The following is a 15897-nucleotide window of genomic DNA, read 5'->3' on the forward strand; positions in this document are numbered from 1 at the left end:
CATATTGCTAATGACAGCTCGGTTAATTCGCTGACAGAAGACCCCATCACTTCATGCAAGAGTGGAGGAAGGCAGAAATAAACATTTCTACAGGCTTATACACAGTCTGACAGTAAGTGTTATTTAAAGAAGCCCAATTAAGCATAATTCAGTGCATAATGTGTCTATCTACTCTCATTAATTTGAGTTTATATTTAAAGGGACTTATGATCAGATGTGACACATTCACCCACGCAAAGAGAAAGCGGTCACTTTGTTGAAGGGCAACGGTGTCCTCTTGTGGCTCACGAGCAACACTACAGCTCAAAGAAATGAGTTACATCAAGCACTAAAAGTCCTGAATATGCATTATTCAAAAATTGATTTTCACATAAAAGTGCAGAGAAGAAACCATAATTCATAATTTGAGGTTAAAATGCAACCTGACCATGGCATATGTCATTCAGAAGAATGTGGCAAAATACTGTAGTGTTTGATTTGACACAAATTTCAACAATAAAATATATTGCATCCAATATATCCAGCCTCATTAAGCAAATGCAGGTGTTTGTCTCGTTACAACCTGCCTCGACTGAGTGAATACAAGACATCTGCACAACTTTGATACATATTTCATGAGTGCACAGGGTGCATGCTAATGAGCTACTGTAATCTGGCTGTTTTTGTAATTAAGAAACCGTAATGATAATTTGACAAGGCCAGGGGACTGACTTGTAAGTGCACTAAACTGCACACTACCAGTATAAAAAACACAGTGAGACTCCAAACTCCACAGAAATGCTATTATACTTCTAAAATATTTCTACATTATTCAAGAAATGGCTTTAAAATACATACAGTTGTGAGAAGAAATTTGTAAACCCTCCAAATTGCACCTTAGAAGACATGTTTAACTTAAACAATGCTTTTTAAAGCATCATTCAGTCTATAATCAGGCAGACCAAGGCAATTCTGCACCATCACATTCTCTCTGGAAGCAAATTTGCTTTTTAAACCATTTTTACTGGCACTTGAAAAAATGTGTTGCTTGTTACTTATTGAATTACTACTAGTGGCTCCAAAAGTGTTTGCACACTTAAAATGTATGAATTTTAATTTAATATCAAACCACATTTTGTTATTTTCTAATTATTTTTTAAATAAATTTATTTTCTTCTTTTAAATAAATACATTTATTTGAATTAGTTTGTGTCATTTATTTTAAAGAAAGATAGCACAAGCATAAAACTACTACTAAAATAGTCACTGAAAAGTTGGTAACCCTTTGTAAAACTGGGTAAAAGTGAAAGTCTCAAGCATTATTTGTTTGCAGCAGTGTTATTTTAGTATCATAGAGATCATTATAATTTTTATTATTAGTTTTTTTCTGTATCTATATGGTTTTATTAATTTTTATTTCAGTTTTAGCACATCAAATTCAACTAAATGAAACATAAAAATAGGTTTAAGTTTTTTTTTATATTTAGTTTTACTTCAAGTAACAATTTTTTTTGTTTATAATGGTTTTAGTTTTAGTTAACTTTAATAACCATGGCCGGTCTGCAGTTTTGATATGTTGTTACCTAATGCAATTTTAGGCATGATTAAGGGTGTCCAGATTCTGAGGTCACTGTATATTTAAAGGCCATTACTGCACAAATCTAGATGATTAGTTTTTCCTCACAACTTTGTTTAAAATACTTTATTTATTATGATATGTTTTTAATGAGATTAAAGCTAATAACCTAACTAATGAAGCCATGCAGAGAACTTGATGTAAACAAAATACTAACTTTAAAACCGTAATCACCTCTCAAGTGTTTCTAAAAAAAAAACACACTTAATAAAGCACAATAATCCACCCACACCATTTTAAAGGCCATCCATCTACAGTCATTTCACAGAGAACAGCAGAAATCTACACTCTCAAGTTAAAAGTTTTCATTCTGCTTCGATGTAGAGCTGAGAAAATGAGTTGAACCTTATCAGAAAAGGTTGGTTTTGAGTTTAAAATCGTTCTGGGAAGCCAAACATCCCGAATCCCACCTACTGACGTGCCGCAGGGCGTCCGTTCATGTACTTTATCGTCTGATTACAGTAATCTCGCCACAGCCTGTGTCTCTCACACACACTGTTATTATTTAAGACCTGCGGAGATAATAGCAGCCGTGCTCGGAAATGGCTGTGTGTACATCTTTCCTCCCGGGGGCCACTGGGGCTCCTAACCTGAGGGAGCAGGAGTGTCTTTCCTCCTCTCTATTGTGCTGTTTGTCTTCGGTGGTCTATCTCTCTGTCTATCTGACTGGGTCCCTGTTGAATAGGGTCAGAGGTTCCTTCAGCCTTTATCATTTATCACAGCCACAGAGCTGATATCTGGGAATTGGGGGGAGGGGTGTCAATCTCACGTTTCCTTTTCCTGAGAAAACGCCGGCTCTCGTCCCCTCCCGTGGCCCTCAAAATCCAGTCCAATCCAGCAGGTCAGAAGCGGATTTATCCCGCTAATGAATCCAACCTGAGCCCACAAACACAGGTAGCCTCTCAGGTCACCAGCCAGTAATTGGATAAAAGATCATCATCAAAAGCTATTACCACTCATGGCCAGATAGGAGCACCATGGTCGGCCATTACAATGAGACGGGTATAATTAATCCACTGTGCTCTTCAGACACCCAAAAGAGCTCATTTTAATTCAACATCAAGGATTAATTCAACTAAAACACGCCGGAAGCTAAAAAAAAAAGAGAGAGGGAAGGATGTGTGCGATTAGACGTATGGTCATGTGGAAAAGAAACTTTATTGGAGGGTTTTTATATGGCATTTCTTTTCTTTCTCCACACTTTAAACTGGAAAATGTAATTATATATGCAAAAAATATATATTCTTGACATTTAAATCGTTAAACTGAATCTCTTTGGTGAGTTTGTGAATTAATGTGTGAATCAAATATTTTCATTGAATCATTGATTCAGTTCACACAACCCATAGATATCATATAATAAAGGCTAGATGTCTCGTCCGCGCTGCTGGCCAATGGAGGTCGACGTCCGCACACGGCGGCCATCTTGCCACAGGGAGGTCGCTCACTCGTAACATTGTGTTTTAATGGTGCATGTACTTTCAAATAACCATAACTTGCTACATTTTCTACCGATTTTCAAACGATTTGGCTTGTTATAAACGTCAGAGATGTAGTTATGACACTGCATACATATGAATAATTATAACATACATGTTCAAGCATTCGGAATTATAGCCACGTTAATAACGTTTGTAAGAAACCAAACCGTTTGTAAATCCGTCAAGATTTCAGCGAGATAAGAGGATTTGTGTTCGTGCTGATCACTCACCTTACATCAGATACCACAGAGCTCGCCATAAAGCTTCCCTGTGACAAGATGGCCGCCGGTGATGCCGTTCGCAACTCCGCCTTAAGACATCTAGCCTTATATGGATATCTATGACACAACCTGTCTGAATGATTCGTTCATTAATCGGACTGATTCTATTGTCGAATTCAACTCATTGACTCAGTGATCCATTTGCCATGGTCAAAAGTAGTTTAAAACGACATTAGAGTGAGTAAACAATGACAGAATTGTACTATAGTACTTTAAGCCCGATGACAGGCGGTCAAATCAAATAACTATAACACATCAATAATTCTTATCTCAGTTTCAGAAACGTTCACTCGCACAAAATCATGAAGCAGTGTGGCTCCAAACGTCTGGTTACATTTGATTACTTCAACAACTAATCTAAGAAATAATTAGTGTAGGTGAGAAGTATGTTTTGGGTCATGAGCAAAGCCAATCAGACAGGATGAACATCCATCCAATCGTGATGAGACAGAAAATGAGGTCACGATGGCGCAAACAATCGAAACAATTATTCTACAGCTGCTGATATTCCATCTTTTCAGAGCGCGATAAGAAGCCCCAAGTGAGGGTGGGTTTATTGATCAGGGTGGAGTGTGAGATGTCTGATCATTGCAATAGTCATTATGCATGGGCTGGTTTCCCCCCCTGCACTTATTAAGCTGCTTCGTTTTCTACCTGTTTCCATCAGAGCTCATTAAAAAACAATGCAGAAGGCCTGCCTATCTCAGCGTGCTGGTTGACTGCACTATAAAAGTCAAGAACTCATCACTTCCAGTGCTGCGATAAGCCCACGGCACAAATTGAAACCGCTTTGATTAGGCCTTGTGGAAGGCTCTCTCTCTCTCTCTCTCTCCCTCTCTTTTTCCAGTGGGCTGCGTATCAAATCTCCCCTGAGGGTCGTCTGAGATGGATCCACGCCAATCCTTTGGCCACAAACTACTCGGGTCCTTTCAGAACATGACCTGTGGTGCACACATAAACTAACAGTGTGAGGTCCAGTCGTGGAGCCTAATGTATTCAAAAGCCCTCTGGCGGTGTGCTGTGTGCATAAATTATCTGAGGTGAGGAAGTCAGACTGGATGTTGAATGTTGACGTCTTTGGATTTCTGCAGCCTAAGGGCTGCTCGGACTGACTTGATGTTGTAAACGCCTTAAAGACCTCCCAAACTTTCTCGGGTCAAGGATAAATTTCTCTTTTCTAATTCTGGGGCCTTGCTTTTCCTTGTTGCATGGAACCGCACGTATTTGGCTAGAGGAAATTGACAAATTTTGGGCAAAGCAGAAAAGAAAAAATAAGTCACAGAGTTAAAGCATTCACAATCACACCTCTACAAGCACCATAAATATTGTTTTGCTACACACTTCGAATACAAGATGTAAACAGATGAAATAACAAGTGTGTGTGTGTGTGTGTGTGTGTCCAGAGGGGTTATTGGTTTTTAATATTTTTAATATTTTGTTGGTTCTCTCTTGTTTCTGCACGTGTATATCATTTCTTTGTATGACATCCTGGCCAACAAATTATGTCCGCACAATTTGTCATGTTTCATTAATTTGCGATATCCAAAATAAAACTATTAACTCCACAATACGCTTGTTACAAGATGTACATATTTCTATGCCAGACATTACTTTTGGCCACTACAGTTCATTAAGTTTAGCATTTTTAGCTGTTGATCCGTTTAGTTTTAATCTGCTTTGGAACTATTTAAAGGGATACTTCACCTCTAGAAAGATGAATGTGTATTTAAAATAGGTCATTTATGTAGAAGAAGTGTGAAATTATTTTTGAATTTGGAGCTTTCTAGACTGAGAAAAGCCAGAAAATGTATTTTTGGCTTATGTGGATGAAAGACAACAACTCCCAGAATGCACTTGCTTCGCTGCTCTACAAGGCCACTCCCAAGCCACGCCTACCGGTAAGAGAGCGCAGTTGAAAACAACAAGGCTAGGCTACTAGTGAGACTCCGTGACGAGTTTGCCCAGGATTTCGAGATCGCCCAAAATGTCCGGGATTCGGCTTTTGCGTTCTACAGTCGCCATTCATTATGTTTACTGTGGCGAGCAGGACGAGGCTGAGGGGCGCGGGAGAACGGCGCGAGGCCGGCGGCGTGATCACTGAGACGCATCTCTCACGGAGGAGCGGGAATTTTCTTAGCAATGTTAAAACGCACATCAACCGATCACTTGTTTAGCGTTCATGTAAACACTACATTCAGATTCACCAATCGGAATGAATTCAGTTAGATTGAAACAAAAGGTGTGCATGTAAACAATGAATGGCGACTGCAGAAAGCAAAAGCCGAATCCCGGACATTTTGGACGATCTCGACGGTTGGACATGTCCGGGAAAAAGAGGATGGTAACCCCTACTACTCAGCTTTCTCCTACTACTCAGCTTTCTCCACAGAACAAGAGCCTGCTAGCTTAGCTTCCAAAGAAAGACGGCTGACACTGTGTACATTCTGTGAGTGAGATCCCACCCTCTATGGGCTGGTTGAAAACATGCGGGACAGCCCCTCCTACTGGCTGTAGTTTTCAGCCTCTGGCCAAAAAATCCTCCGATGATGCAAAATGACGATTTTTGCGTCATCGGAGGATTTTTTCCAGACAAAAAATACATAAATCTCTCATCTCAGGGGGATATGAGGGTGGAAAGCATGGTAATTCGAAAATACTACAGGTTTTCTACTAATACAAAGCTTAATGCTAAATCCTGAAGTATCCCTTTAAATAAGCTCTAAATAAATTAGAATTGAATAAATTGTACCTAGTTTTATATTGTATAAATCAGCAGAGAGACTATTTAGGATTTATTGTTATATTGACAAGGTATGTCATTACTTTTGAAAGGTATTATGGCTGCCAACTTGAAAATGTACAATTAATTTTCCTGAAATTCTTGAAATAAACATTGCTTTTTTAATTTCAATGAATATTTTGACTACTGAAACCTTTACTGAGAACTGTAATAAAAATTTTTTTTAAACCTGATGTATAATATAACTGCAAAACAAAATGCATGATGTGTGCAGAATAAACTCACACTGATTGTACAAAATGGTAGTGGAGTGTCATAAAATTGTCTCCATGGTTACTACATTTTACTTTCAAATAAAACTCTTAAGTGCAGTAAAGCTTCCTATGGGACTCTTGTCTTCCTGTTGTAGGCCCCAGACTGACAGCCCTTAAACACTCTGCGTGCATTCATTTTGTTTTAGCATAATGCTCTTTTCTTTATTATTATCATGTAGAAGAGCACAATTACCTATTCAGTGTGTGTGTGTGTTTTTTACTGATGTGTGTTTACGGTAAAGTGTGTGGGAGAAGTGGTCCAGATGCAAATCATGCATGGGATTTGCATTTAAAACAGTTGCTGATAAACAAGCAATTTCACTAAAACTGGGGAGAAGACACAACATTACATGGATTCACTGCGGCAGCTTTTCTCACTGCTCCAGATAGGGCAGATACATATTTTGTATAAATATGCAGTGACCCTAAAACCAATTTCGACACTTATGCCACTTAAAAATGCATGAATGAAAGTGTGCTTGCACTATCCATCCTTCCAAAAAATGCCACATGGATTTATATAATTCAGTGACATTTATACATTTTTAAGTGCGGCCTAAAGATTCAATAGCCTACAAATATGCCTGGTTTCACAGACACGGCTTAAAGGAACAGTACACCCAAAAATTTAAATTCTGTCTCCAAACACGTAAGACTTTCGTTCATCTTCGGAACACAAATAAAGATCTTTTTGATGAAATCAGAGAGCTTTCTGTCCCTCCATTGACAGCTTACGCAACTACCACTTTGGCCTCGTTTACACTGTCAGTGAAATGTGACCCAATTCCGATTTTTTGCTCATATGTGACACAGATCCGATGTGTTCTATGACAGTGTAAACAGGAAAAAAACGCATGCATTCGGATATTTCGAGATCGGTTTCAGGCCTCATTCATATGTGGAAATAAATCGGATATGTGCCAATTCCTGTCATGTAAACAGGCAGATCGGATTTTCTGAGGCATTAGGCAACGTCTCCGCGGTTTAATGACGAGTGAAACCGCGACATGCATCTGCAAAGTGACGGATGACCCGACGAAACGTTGTGTCGTAGGAGAGGAATGTGAACAAACGTTGACACAACAAAATTTCGGACCCACTGCTCCTCGTTAAAGCCAATGACGAGCCAAAGATCTCTCTCACACACAATAACTGAAGCATATGCGCAATGATGGCACTTTTCGTCCTCCTTCGCCTCAAAATCATGGTGATGTTTGGCGAACTTCGCATATATCGCAGAGCTAGCATCAAGCATATTTCGAGTTCGTCCATCTGTGCAAGATAATTTACCCCTTTAAGCATGCGTGATGTTTCAGATAGTATGGCAAGTGTAAACACATGAATCGGATATGGGTCACAGTTGAAATTACGTGTAAACGGACGGTCAAAAAAATCGGATAAAGGTAACAAATCAGAATTGGGCATCAAGACCTGCAGTGTAAACGAGGCCTTTGACCCTTAGAAAAGTTCATAAAGAGATCGTAAATCTAATCCATATGAATTGAGCGGTTTAGTCCAAATTTTCTGAAGAGACACGAACGCTTTATACGATGAACTTAGGCTTCATGCATTTATCTTCTAACTGGTCACTTTTAGACAAGCTCGTCATACCTGAGCCTTTAAAATACAGTAAGTCAGATGGAATCGGCAAACCACAAGCTTTTCCAAAATCATCAGCATTTGCAATCAATACAATAGCAAACACATCAGCCAACATCTGAACGTCCATGTCAGGTCAGGACCACCACTGACCCGCTAGCTAGAAACTTTCCAACTGTTACTCCTTCCCATAGTTAATGTTACAGTTCTGCAATCTAGACAAGGCCTGGTACTTGGCACAGCTGGGCATCTTTTGGTATGTAAATGAAACAGACTGGAGGGATTGCAGGGGGTTTGAATCCCCCCCCCGACAGACTTGACTGCCACGGGCTGTTTGTATATCTGTTCTGTGCACTACAAGGGGCTTGTCTGGTTCCCTGCCAAACAGAAGCCCTGACAAAAAAAAAAACCAAATACAAACATACAGTATCTTTGTCGCCACACATACATTATTCAAAAGACCAGGGCGGCAAAATGAACTCAATGGACCCCAAACTGCTGGACTGCTGAGAGATCAGTCACAATTAAAACTCTTAAAACTCAGCAAAGTTAGATTCCCATCTGTAAAGGACGGAGAGATGGAAACTTACCCCCCGGAGGATGAGGTTATTCTGGGCCGCGAGTGTAGATTTCTTTCCCACACCTACTCACAGATATGAGGAACCTCTGCTTCTCCTCTTGGGGCTTCAAAAAACTCTCACAGGATTGACTTCATCACCTTTAGGGTAAATATACTGTTAAACACCAAGTGGCATCATCTGAAGCAGCTGTTTTTGTTTCTATCTATGGGCAAAGGATTCAATGAGGTCTGTAATACAGGTGCAAAAACACAACTAACAATAATAACTGTTGGGAAAAAATATTGTGTTGACCTTCTTACTATAATTCTAGATGTGGTCACATATTTTAACCCAGTCTAGATTAGAAGCCTGTAGTTTTAGGCATTGGCAAATCTAACTACTTATCTCAGAAATGCTCAATGTAGCATCATGCTGCTAACCCCTAAACCAACTTAAAAATGAAGGACTCATTGTAATATAAAACTGTCAGTGTGCAATACACATTGGACTACAGAAAAAGGGTCCAAATTAAGGGCTTATTACATACACTGACTTAAACACACTATGGCTCGGTTTCACAAACAAGATTAAGACAGGATTAGGCCTTAGTTCAATTAGGACATTTAAGTAGATTTTATAAACACGCCTTATCACTGGTGTGAATCTTGAGACAAAACAATGTCACTTGCATGATCACTTGAACAATGTCACTTCGCACAAGATATGTGCGTGCAAGTTGCTTTCAGTTAAAACAGCACAAACATGCATTAGTCTCTTGTCTTGTATTGAATAAACCTGTCCTCCATGGTTCCTGTTCTTTCCGACAACGAAGCACTTGAATGAGATCAACTCGTAATCGCGTCTTGAGAAGTGGGAAGTAGGACTTTACCGAGAAGTCAGCATTTAGTCTGCAAGTGCTTAGCTGACTGACCTAAATTTCAGTTAACTCCTCAAACCAAAGGTTCATGATAATTTCATAGGAAGCTTTAAAAAAAGTTAAATAGTTAGTTAAATTAAATCCTTAACTCTTATAAATCATCGGTGACTTTGTAAATTATCAGTTTTAATACTGATAATTTACAAAGTCACCGATGATTTATAAGAGTTAAGGATTTAATTTAACTATTGTTCATCATCACCGATGAACAATAATGAAAGAAAATAAATTTGAGGAAAGTGCACCACCTGCCGGTGTGATCTGGAAAGTGGCAGAAATGAAGAGCAGACACCCAAGCAAAACTATGAGAAACGTGTATTTGAACACTGTTGATTTACTTCCTGGAATTGTTGGTAAAGGTCAGATTTAAAACAATAGAAATGGGTTACAAATTGTATTTAGAGATTTTCTTTTTTCAGGAACACTCACTCAAAAGAGCACAGTCAGCAATACATTAGCATACACACAGACAAAAAAGCAGTTTGCGCAAAATAAATAACATCAGGTATGAGAAATGACATTTTAAAACTGAACCTGAATATGGAAGAGCTGAACATGGGCTTTTAGTAAAAAAAGCCAAAATATGTTATGATTCATCAGATCAATTCATGAGCAAAGACTACCAAACCGTTTGGCCAAGCTACAAACACCAACAGCTGCCAGTCGCTCTGCATATGAACTAAAACACTCAATAACTAGCCTTTGAAAGAGAAAAACAGCCAGCAGATATGTTTGACCTCTGGGTAAGATCAGATAGCGAGCTTTCAATTTAATAACCATCACTCAAAAAGTCGAAAAAGAGATGATTGCCAACAATGAATTCAGAAACTTTATCAGCAGAAACCCCCCCCCCCCACTGATTTATTTTGCTCTCCAACAGAGGATCTTAACAACCTGTAATTTTCTCAATGTGCAATAACTTGCAAGGATTCATGTTAAAGTCAGAACTCAAAGAAAGTTGAGCAACAGCCAATCTCAGAGAACGTCGAATTTCTAGTATTTTGGTACCAATGTCTTATAGTGGTGCAGAAATGCTAAAACTGTGTTAGGATGGATTCTACGATGTCCAGCGCCACCAGGCCACCTTCATCCGATCCCAGACGGCCCCCATAGAATCGATGGCCGGACGCACGTCCAGGATGGAGAACTGGTAGGTGTCTTTATCGATCTCCCCGTCGTAGTAGTCAATGACATAGCGGACTTCCTTTCCGCAACGATCTACAATCCAATCATGTCGGTCGAACGGCAATTCATATCTACAGAGAAAGTTAGCAGAGAGAAATCAAGCACTCTGCAGTGTATTAAACAACATGAGAAAGATCCTTTGGGATTCACTTTTATATCTCACCCCATCCAGTGACGTATTCTGGCTCTGGGTGAAAACTCTTTGGCTTTGCCCCCGAATCTCTTCAGAGTTGGACCGCATGGACACTCGCTGCCAGAAACAAACATGTGTTTGAAACTAACGGTAGTCTAGGGCGCTATGATCATTCTTGCATACTTGGCAGTTTGTAAAAAACAAAGCAGATCACACTGCCAGTGACCATCAAATGACAAACAGAAGGCGACTAAACACAATATTATCACCTCGTTTATCTGGCAGCAACAGGGCTGCAGAGGTGATGATGCAGCTTTTGTTTGTGTTAACAATATAAAAACTGCATTGGAACACATTGTAGTACAGCACAAAGTCTGTTATACTCACCAAGGCTGCATTTATTTGATCAAAACTACTGCAAAAACACTGATATTGTTAAATATTCCCTTTTCTATGGAAACTCGTTTCCGCCATGGAATAAAACATTTAATTGGGGGGTTTTTACCTCACAATTCGGACTTTTTTCCCGTCGCAATTCAGAGTTTATATCTCACAATTATGAGAAACAAAGTCAGAATTGTGAGATAAAAAGTCAGTAGCCTTTTGTCATTTCGAGTTTATGACTTCTTTTCTCAGAATTGTGAGATGTAAACTTTGAATTGTGAGGAAAAAAAGTTTGAATTGTGAGATATAAAAGCAAAAAAATGTCTCTATCAATTGCAAGTTTATATCTCACAATAATTTTTTCTGAGAATTGTGAGATTCACACTTGGAATTGTGAGTTATTAAGTCTAAATTGTGTGATTTAAAAAGTCGTAATTACCTTTTTTTATTTTCTATTCCGTGCCGCAAACAAACTTCCGTAGTTTTCTATTTTAATATTTTGAAATATAATTTATTCCTGTGATATATGTTTTTAAAGATTCTTGGATGAATATAAAATTGAAATCTTTTGTAAAATGATAAATGTCTTTAGTGTCACTATTGATCAGTTGAATGCATCCTTGCTGAATAAATGTATTAACTTCTTTTAATTAAAAAAACACTTTGCTCTCTGAATCACACAGTAAAGTGATTTCAATCACTGATCGTGTTGAAATGAGAGTTGTGTTGCAGTCACCTGACATGAAGGGCTTCCCACTTCAGGATTTCCTGCCAGGCTTGATCGTTGTTTCGATTGTGGATCTTGATTATATTGGTCATGTCTTTGGGATCAAGACTGTCATCCTTCCAGCGCCACCTAGCAAAACAACAAATAGCAATTAGCTATTAACAGTAATTCATGACAACAACAACAACAATAAAAAAAGAGCATGACTTGTCTGCAAAGTACCTTAAACAACAGCTCTGTTCCAAAACTTAGTGTGCTCCCTACATAGACAGCATTTTTAAAGAATCATAAGCACACTCCTGACATTAATTTTAATGTGTTTAAATTGGCTACTTTTGTTTGTAAAGCCTGGATGCGGCGGCAGACTTGTTTATTTAAATAAGTTCATGTATGTTGTGCCTACTGTCTTACAACTGGTTTTTTTGTTGGTGATATTGGTGTCTTACAAGCCCATTAGGGCTGGGCATACAGTAGTATGCAAGACACAATAATAAAAACTATTCATTCATTCATTCATTCATTAAAGCTGTTGTTATTGTTGGTTATTCTTTTTTAATATTTTACACACACACACACACACACACACATATATATATATATATATATATATATATATTATGTTAAAACTTTTTAGTAAATAAAAAAGTATGTTTTTATTTAATAATTTATGAAGAATAATTAAATAATAATATTTATTATATTTTTTTATAAATTATATATTTTTTTATTTTTATTATTTTTTTTATTATTTTTCAGCAAGGATATATTAAATTGATCAAAATTGATAGATTATTAGAATGATTTCTGAAGGATTATGTGATGACACTGAATACTAGACTAAAGGCAGCTTTGCAATCACAATAAATTATTTTAAATAAATTTAATTAAATAAATATTGTAATAATATTTCACATTATTACAGTTTTACTGTATATTTCATCAAATAAATGCAGCATTGTGTTATAATCTTACATAAGTATAAGAGACTTCTAACATTATAACATTCAAATAAATCTTACTGACCCCAAACATTTGAACGGTAGTGCATTCGCCCTAGCTCATGTAAAACCACTGTTGTTGTCTCTTTCTTGACATTGGAGAATAATGTACAATATTTTCTATGTGGGTAATCAAGTTACAGCACTCACAGACTTCCTGAAACTAAGCCAAATGACATATCAGCTCTCCAAATCATGAACAGAATGTATCTGGTTGTAAAACATGGATTTAGGAATCTTTATACAAGCGTATGCTTTTGTACATAGTCCAGCACGCCGAAACTCACCCCTTCCGCAGCATGGCATTCCAGAACATCTGTTCAGAAGGATAGACCCAGTTATTTTCCGAGCCTGCTCGAGGGATTTTAGACTCCTCTCTTTTGATGGACAAAGGGAATGGCTGGTCCGGGGCGGGCACCTGGTTTGGAGGGGGCATCTGTGGTACACAGAAAAGCAACATTAACACACATAAGCCAAAAACTAAAATCAAAATTTAGGGAAGTGCCCAGCTCACCATATTTGTGGGATCGACGGCTCCTTCAGAAGCTCTCATGGGACATTCGACAAACTCGTACGCTCTCTCCTGGTGTGCTGGACTGGCCGGAGTCGTCTCCGAAGGCGACGGAGACGTCTGAGCCTGATGCATCGGGCACTCAGGAGGAGGAGAGCCTGGGTTTATATTGCACATTACAAATGATTAGCCTACATATATGATATACAGCTCATGATAACAGATGGAGTATGACTCACTTTTAGGGATCTCTTGATGCATGGGACACCCAGGGGGTGGGGTCGCCCCACCAAAATGAGCCGCTGACATTGCAGACTCTGCCCGGATATTGGGGGCAAGACTGGATACGGATGCACCCATGACAAACACCAGTGCTGAAGAGATCAAGGACACCCTGTCGCATCATTACTTGTGTTATGCTGTTCAAAATCTATATCACATGACTTTAAATATTTAAAAATATAGCCTATTGGTTGTCCTGCATCCTCAATAAACAAGCTACAGTTAGTCCAAAATGCCGCCGCTAGAGTTCTTACGAGATCAAGAAAATATGATCATATAACACCGATTTTATCATCACTGCATTGGTTACCTATAAAGTTCCGTATTAATTACAAGGTATTGCTACTGACTTATAAAGCCCTAAACGGCTTAGCTCCAGTCTATTTAACGGATCTTCTATCGCCCTATAATCCATCGCGCTCTTTAAGATCACTAAATTCAAGGCTTTTGGTCATACCTAGGATATCCAGAACCACCAAAGGAGGGAGAGCATTTTCACATTTGGCTCCAAAACTCTGGAATAGTCTTCCTGATACTGTTCGTTGCTCAGACTCGCTCTCCCAGTTTAAAACTAGATTAAAGTCGCATCTCTTCAGCCAGGCATTCATATAATCCTACAGTTCAAACTACAATCCGGCCTCTAGCTCATAAATGCCAGAGGAGAACTGGCCCCCGACTGAGCCTGGGTTCTCCCAAGGTTTTTTTTTTCTCCATTAAGGCACCTGATGGAGTTTTAGGACACCATTAGGTCACTTGATGGAGTTCTTCGGTTCCTTGCCACTGTTGCCTTTGGCTTGCTCAGTTGGGGATATTTTGGGGATATTTAATTTAATTTTATCAATCAATAAATTCCTCTTGAAACAAACTTTGTTGTATTATTTTAATTTAATACTGTGAAGCTGCTTTGATGCAATCTGTATTGTGAAAAGCGCTATACAAATAAACTTGACTTGACTTGACTTGACTATTGCTGAATGATGTTAAAGGGACAGTTCACATTGACTTCCATACAATTTTTTTTTTTTTACACTATGGAAGTCAATGGGGTCCATCAACTGTTTGATTACCCACATTCTTCAAAGTATCTTCTTTTGTGTTCGGCAGAAGAAAGAAGTTCATACAGGTTTGGAACAACTTGAGGGTGAGTAAATGATGACAGAATTTTTTTATTTTTAGGTGAACTATACCTTTATTTGAATAGTTCACAAACACGTACACGCAAATTAAATGAATTGTTTATTAATATTCATGTTGTTCCACAGCTGTACACTTTCATCTGACAAAAAAAAAAAAGGATCATACAGTTTCCATAAAATAGTCAATTTGATAATATTTAATCTTCTGCTCTTAAGACTAATTTGTGGGGTTTTAATATGTGCATCAAATTTGGTGTTGTTTTTAGTTATGAAAAGAAGAAGTGACATTTGGAATAATTTATGTCAAACCTCACGTGAGAGTTTGATGTGTTATATTTGAATATAGGCAAAATATGGCACAAATAGTATGAACCTTATAGTGCTTTTTATTGTCATTTTTGGAGCTGGTCACCATTCAATTTCATAGTTTGTAAAATAACATCGTAAATATTCTGTCATACACATTCAGAACAATATTACAATGTTGTTTCGGGTGAACTATTACACCTTTCACTATTCTTAAAAGTGATATTTAAGAGACAAATCCTAAAATGTAAGAGTTACAAAATAAGTTATATAACATCATCCATACAGTCATGTAACAACATAACTGAATACCAAATCACATATTCCACTACAAACTCCATTATAACAACCAGCTTTTTAAATATCTTCACATAAGTATCTCAATTACTGAAGGTCTACAGTTTTGAGAGCATAACTCACCTTTCTGTGGCTCTTATGTGTGGATCGGACGCTCTGCAATGTCAACGTGCACCACTACTTCCGTTTCACCCAGTATGCAATGCGCGCGGGGCGGGACGAAGACGTAGCTCATGAATATTAATTAGCCAATGTCCATGATACACTTTTCAAAGAGGAAAACATTTTATTCATTTAACTTTTTTTTCATGGAACATATATTTTTTTAATTACAGTACTTACATTAATAATAAATATGTGAAATCTTTAAAAGCAATCTCCGTTCTGTGTGCTTTCTTGTTGTAAAAAATA

The 15897-nt window shown here is 38.0% G+C and overlaps 1 protein-coding gene across 1 annotated transcript; it reads right to left on the reverse strand.

Annotated features, from left to right (window-relative positions):
* Nucleotides 1-9825: 9825 nt before the first annotated feature.
* hccsb (holocytochrome c synthase b) lies at nt 9826-15715 on the reverse strand. The gene is made up of 7 exons (XM_082185014.1): nt 15610-15715; nt 13705-13839; nt 13469-13623; nt 13242-13390; nt 11966-12085; nt 10876-10962; nt 9826-10783 (listed from the first exon to the last, which is right to left on the reverse strand). The coding sequence occupies exons 2-7, from the start codon at nt 13823-13825 to the stop codon at nt 10585-10587; spliced, it is 831 nt and encodes a 276-aa protein (XP_082041140.1). The 5' UTR covers nt 13826-13839; nt 15610-15715; the 3' UTR covers nt 9826-10584.
* Nucleotides 15716-15897: the final 182 nt, after the last annotated feature.

This window comes from Leuciscus leuciscus (assembly GCF_965113295.1).
Source record: "Leuciscus leuciscus genome assembly, chromosome: 11".
NCBI lineage: Eukaryota > Metazoa > Chordata > Actinopteri > Cypriniformes > Leuciscidae > Leuciscus > Leuciscus leuciscus.

Bases quoted from the DNA above. Each gene is read 5' to 3' on its own strand.
- hccsb (XM_082185014.1), bottom strand. From the start codon at position 13,825: ATGGGTGCATCCGTATCCAGTCTTGCCCCCAATATCCGGGCAGAGTCT. The intron at 13,624-13,704 runs GTGAGTCATACT...ATATAAACCCAG, and splicing joins GCATCAAGAGATCCCTAAAA to GCTCTCCTCCTCCTGAGTGC. The intron at 10,963-11,965 runs GTGACTGCAACA...TGTTTCTGGCAG, and splicing joins TGGGAAGCCCTTCATGTCAG to CGAGTGTCCATGCGGTCCAA.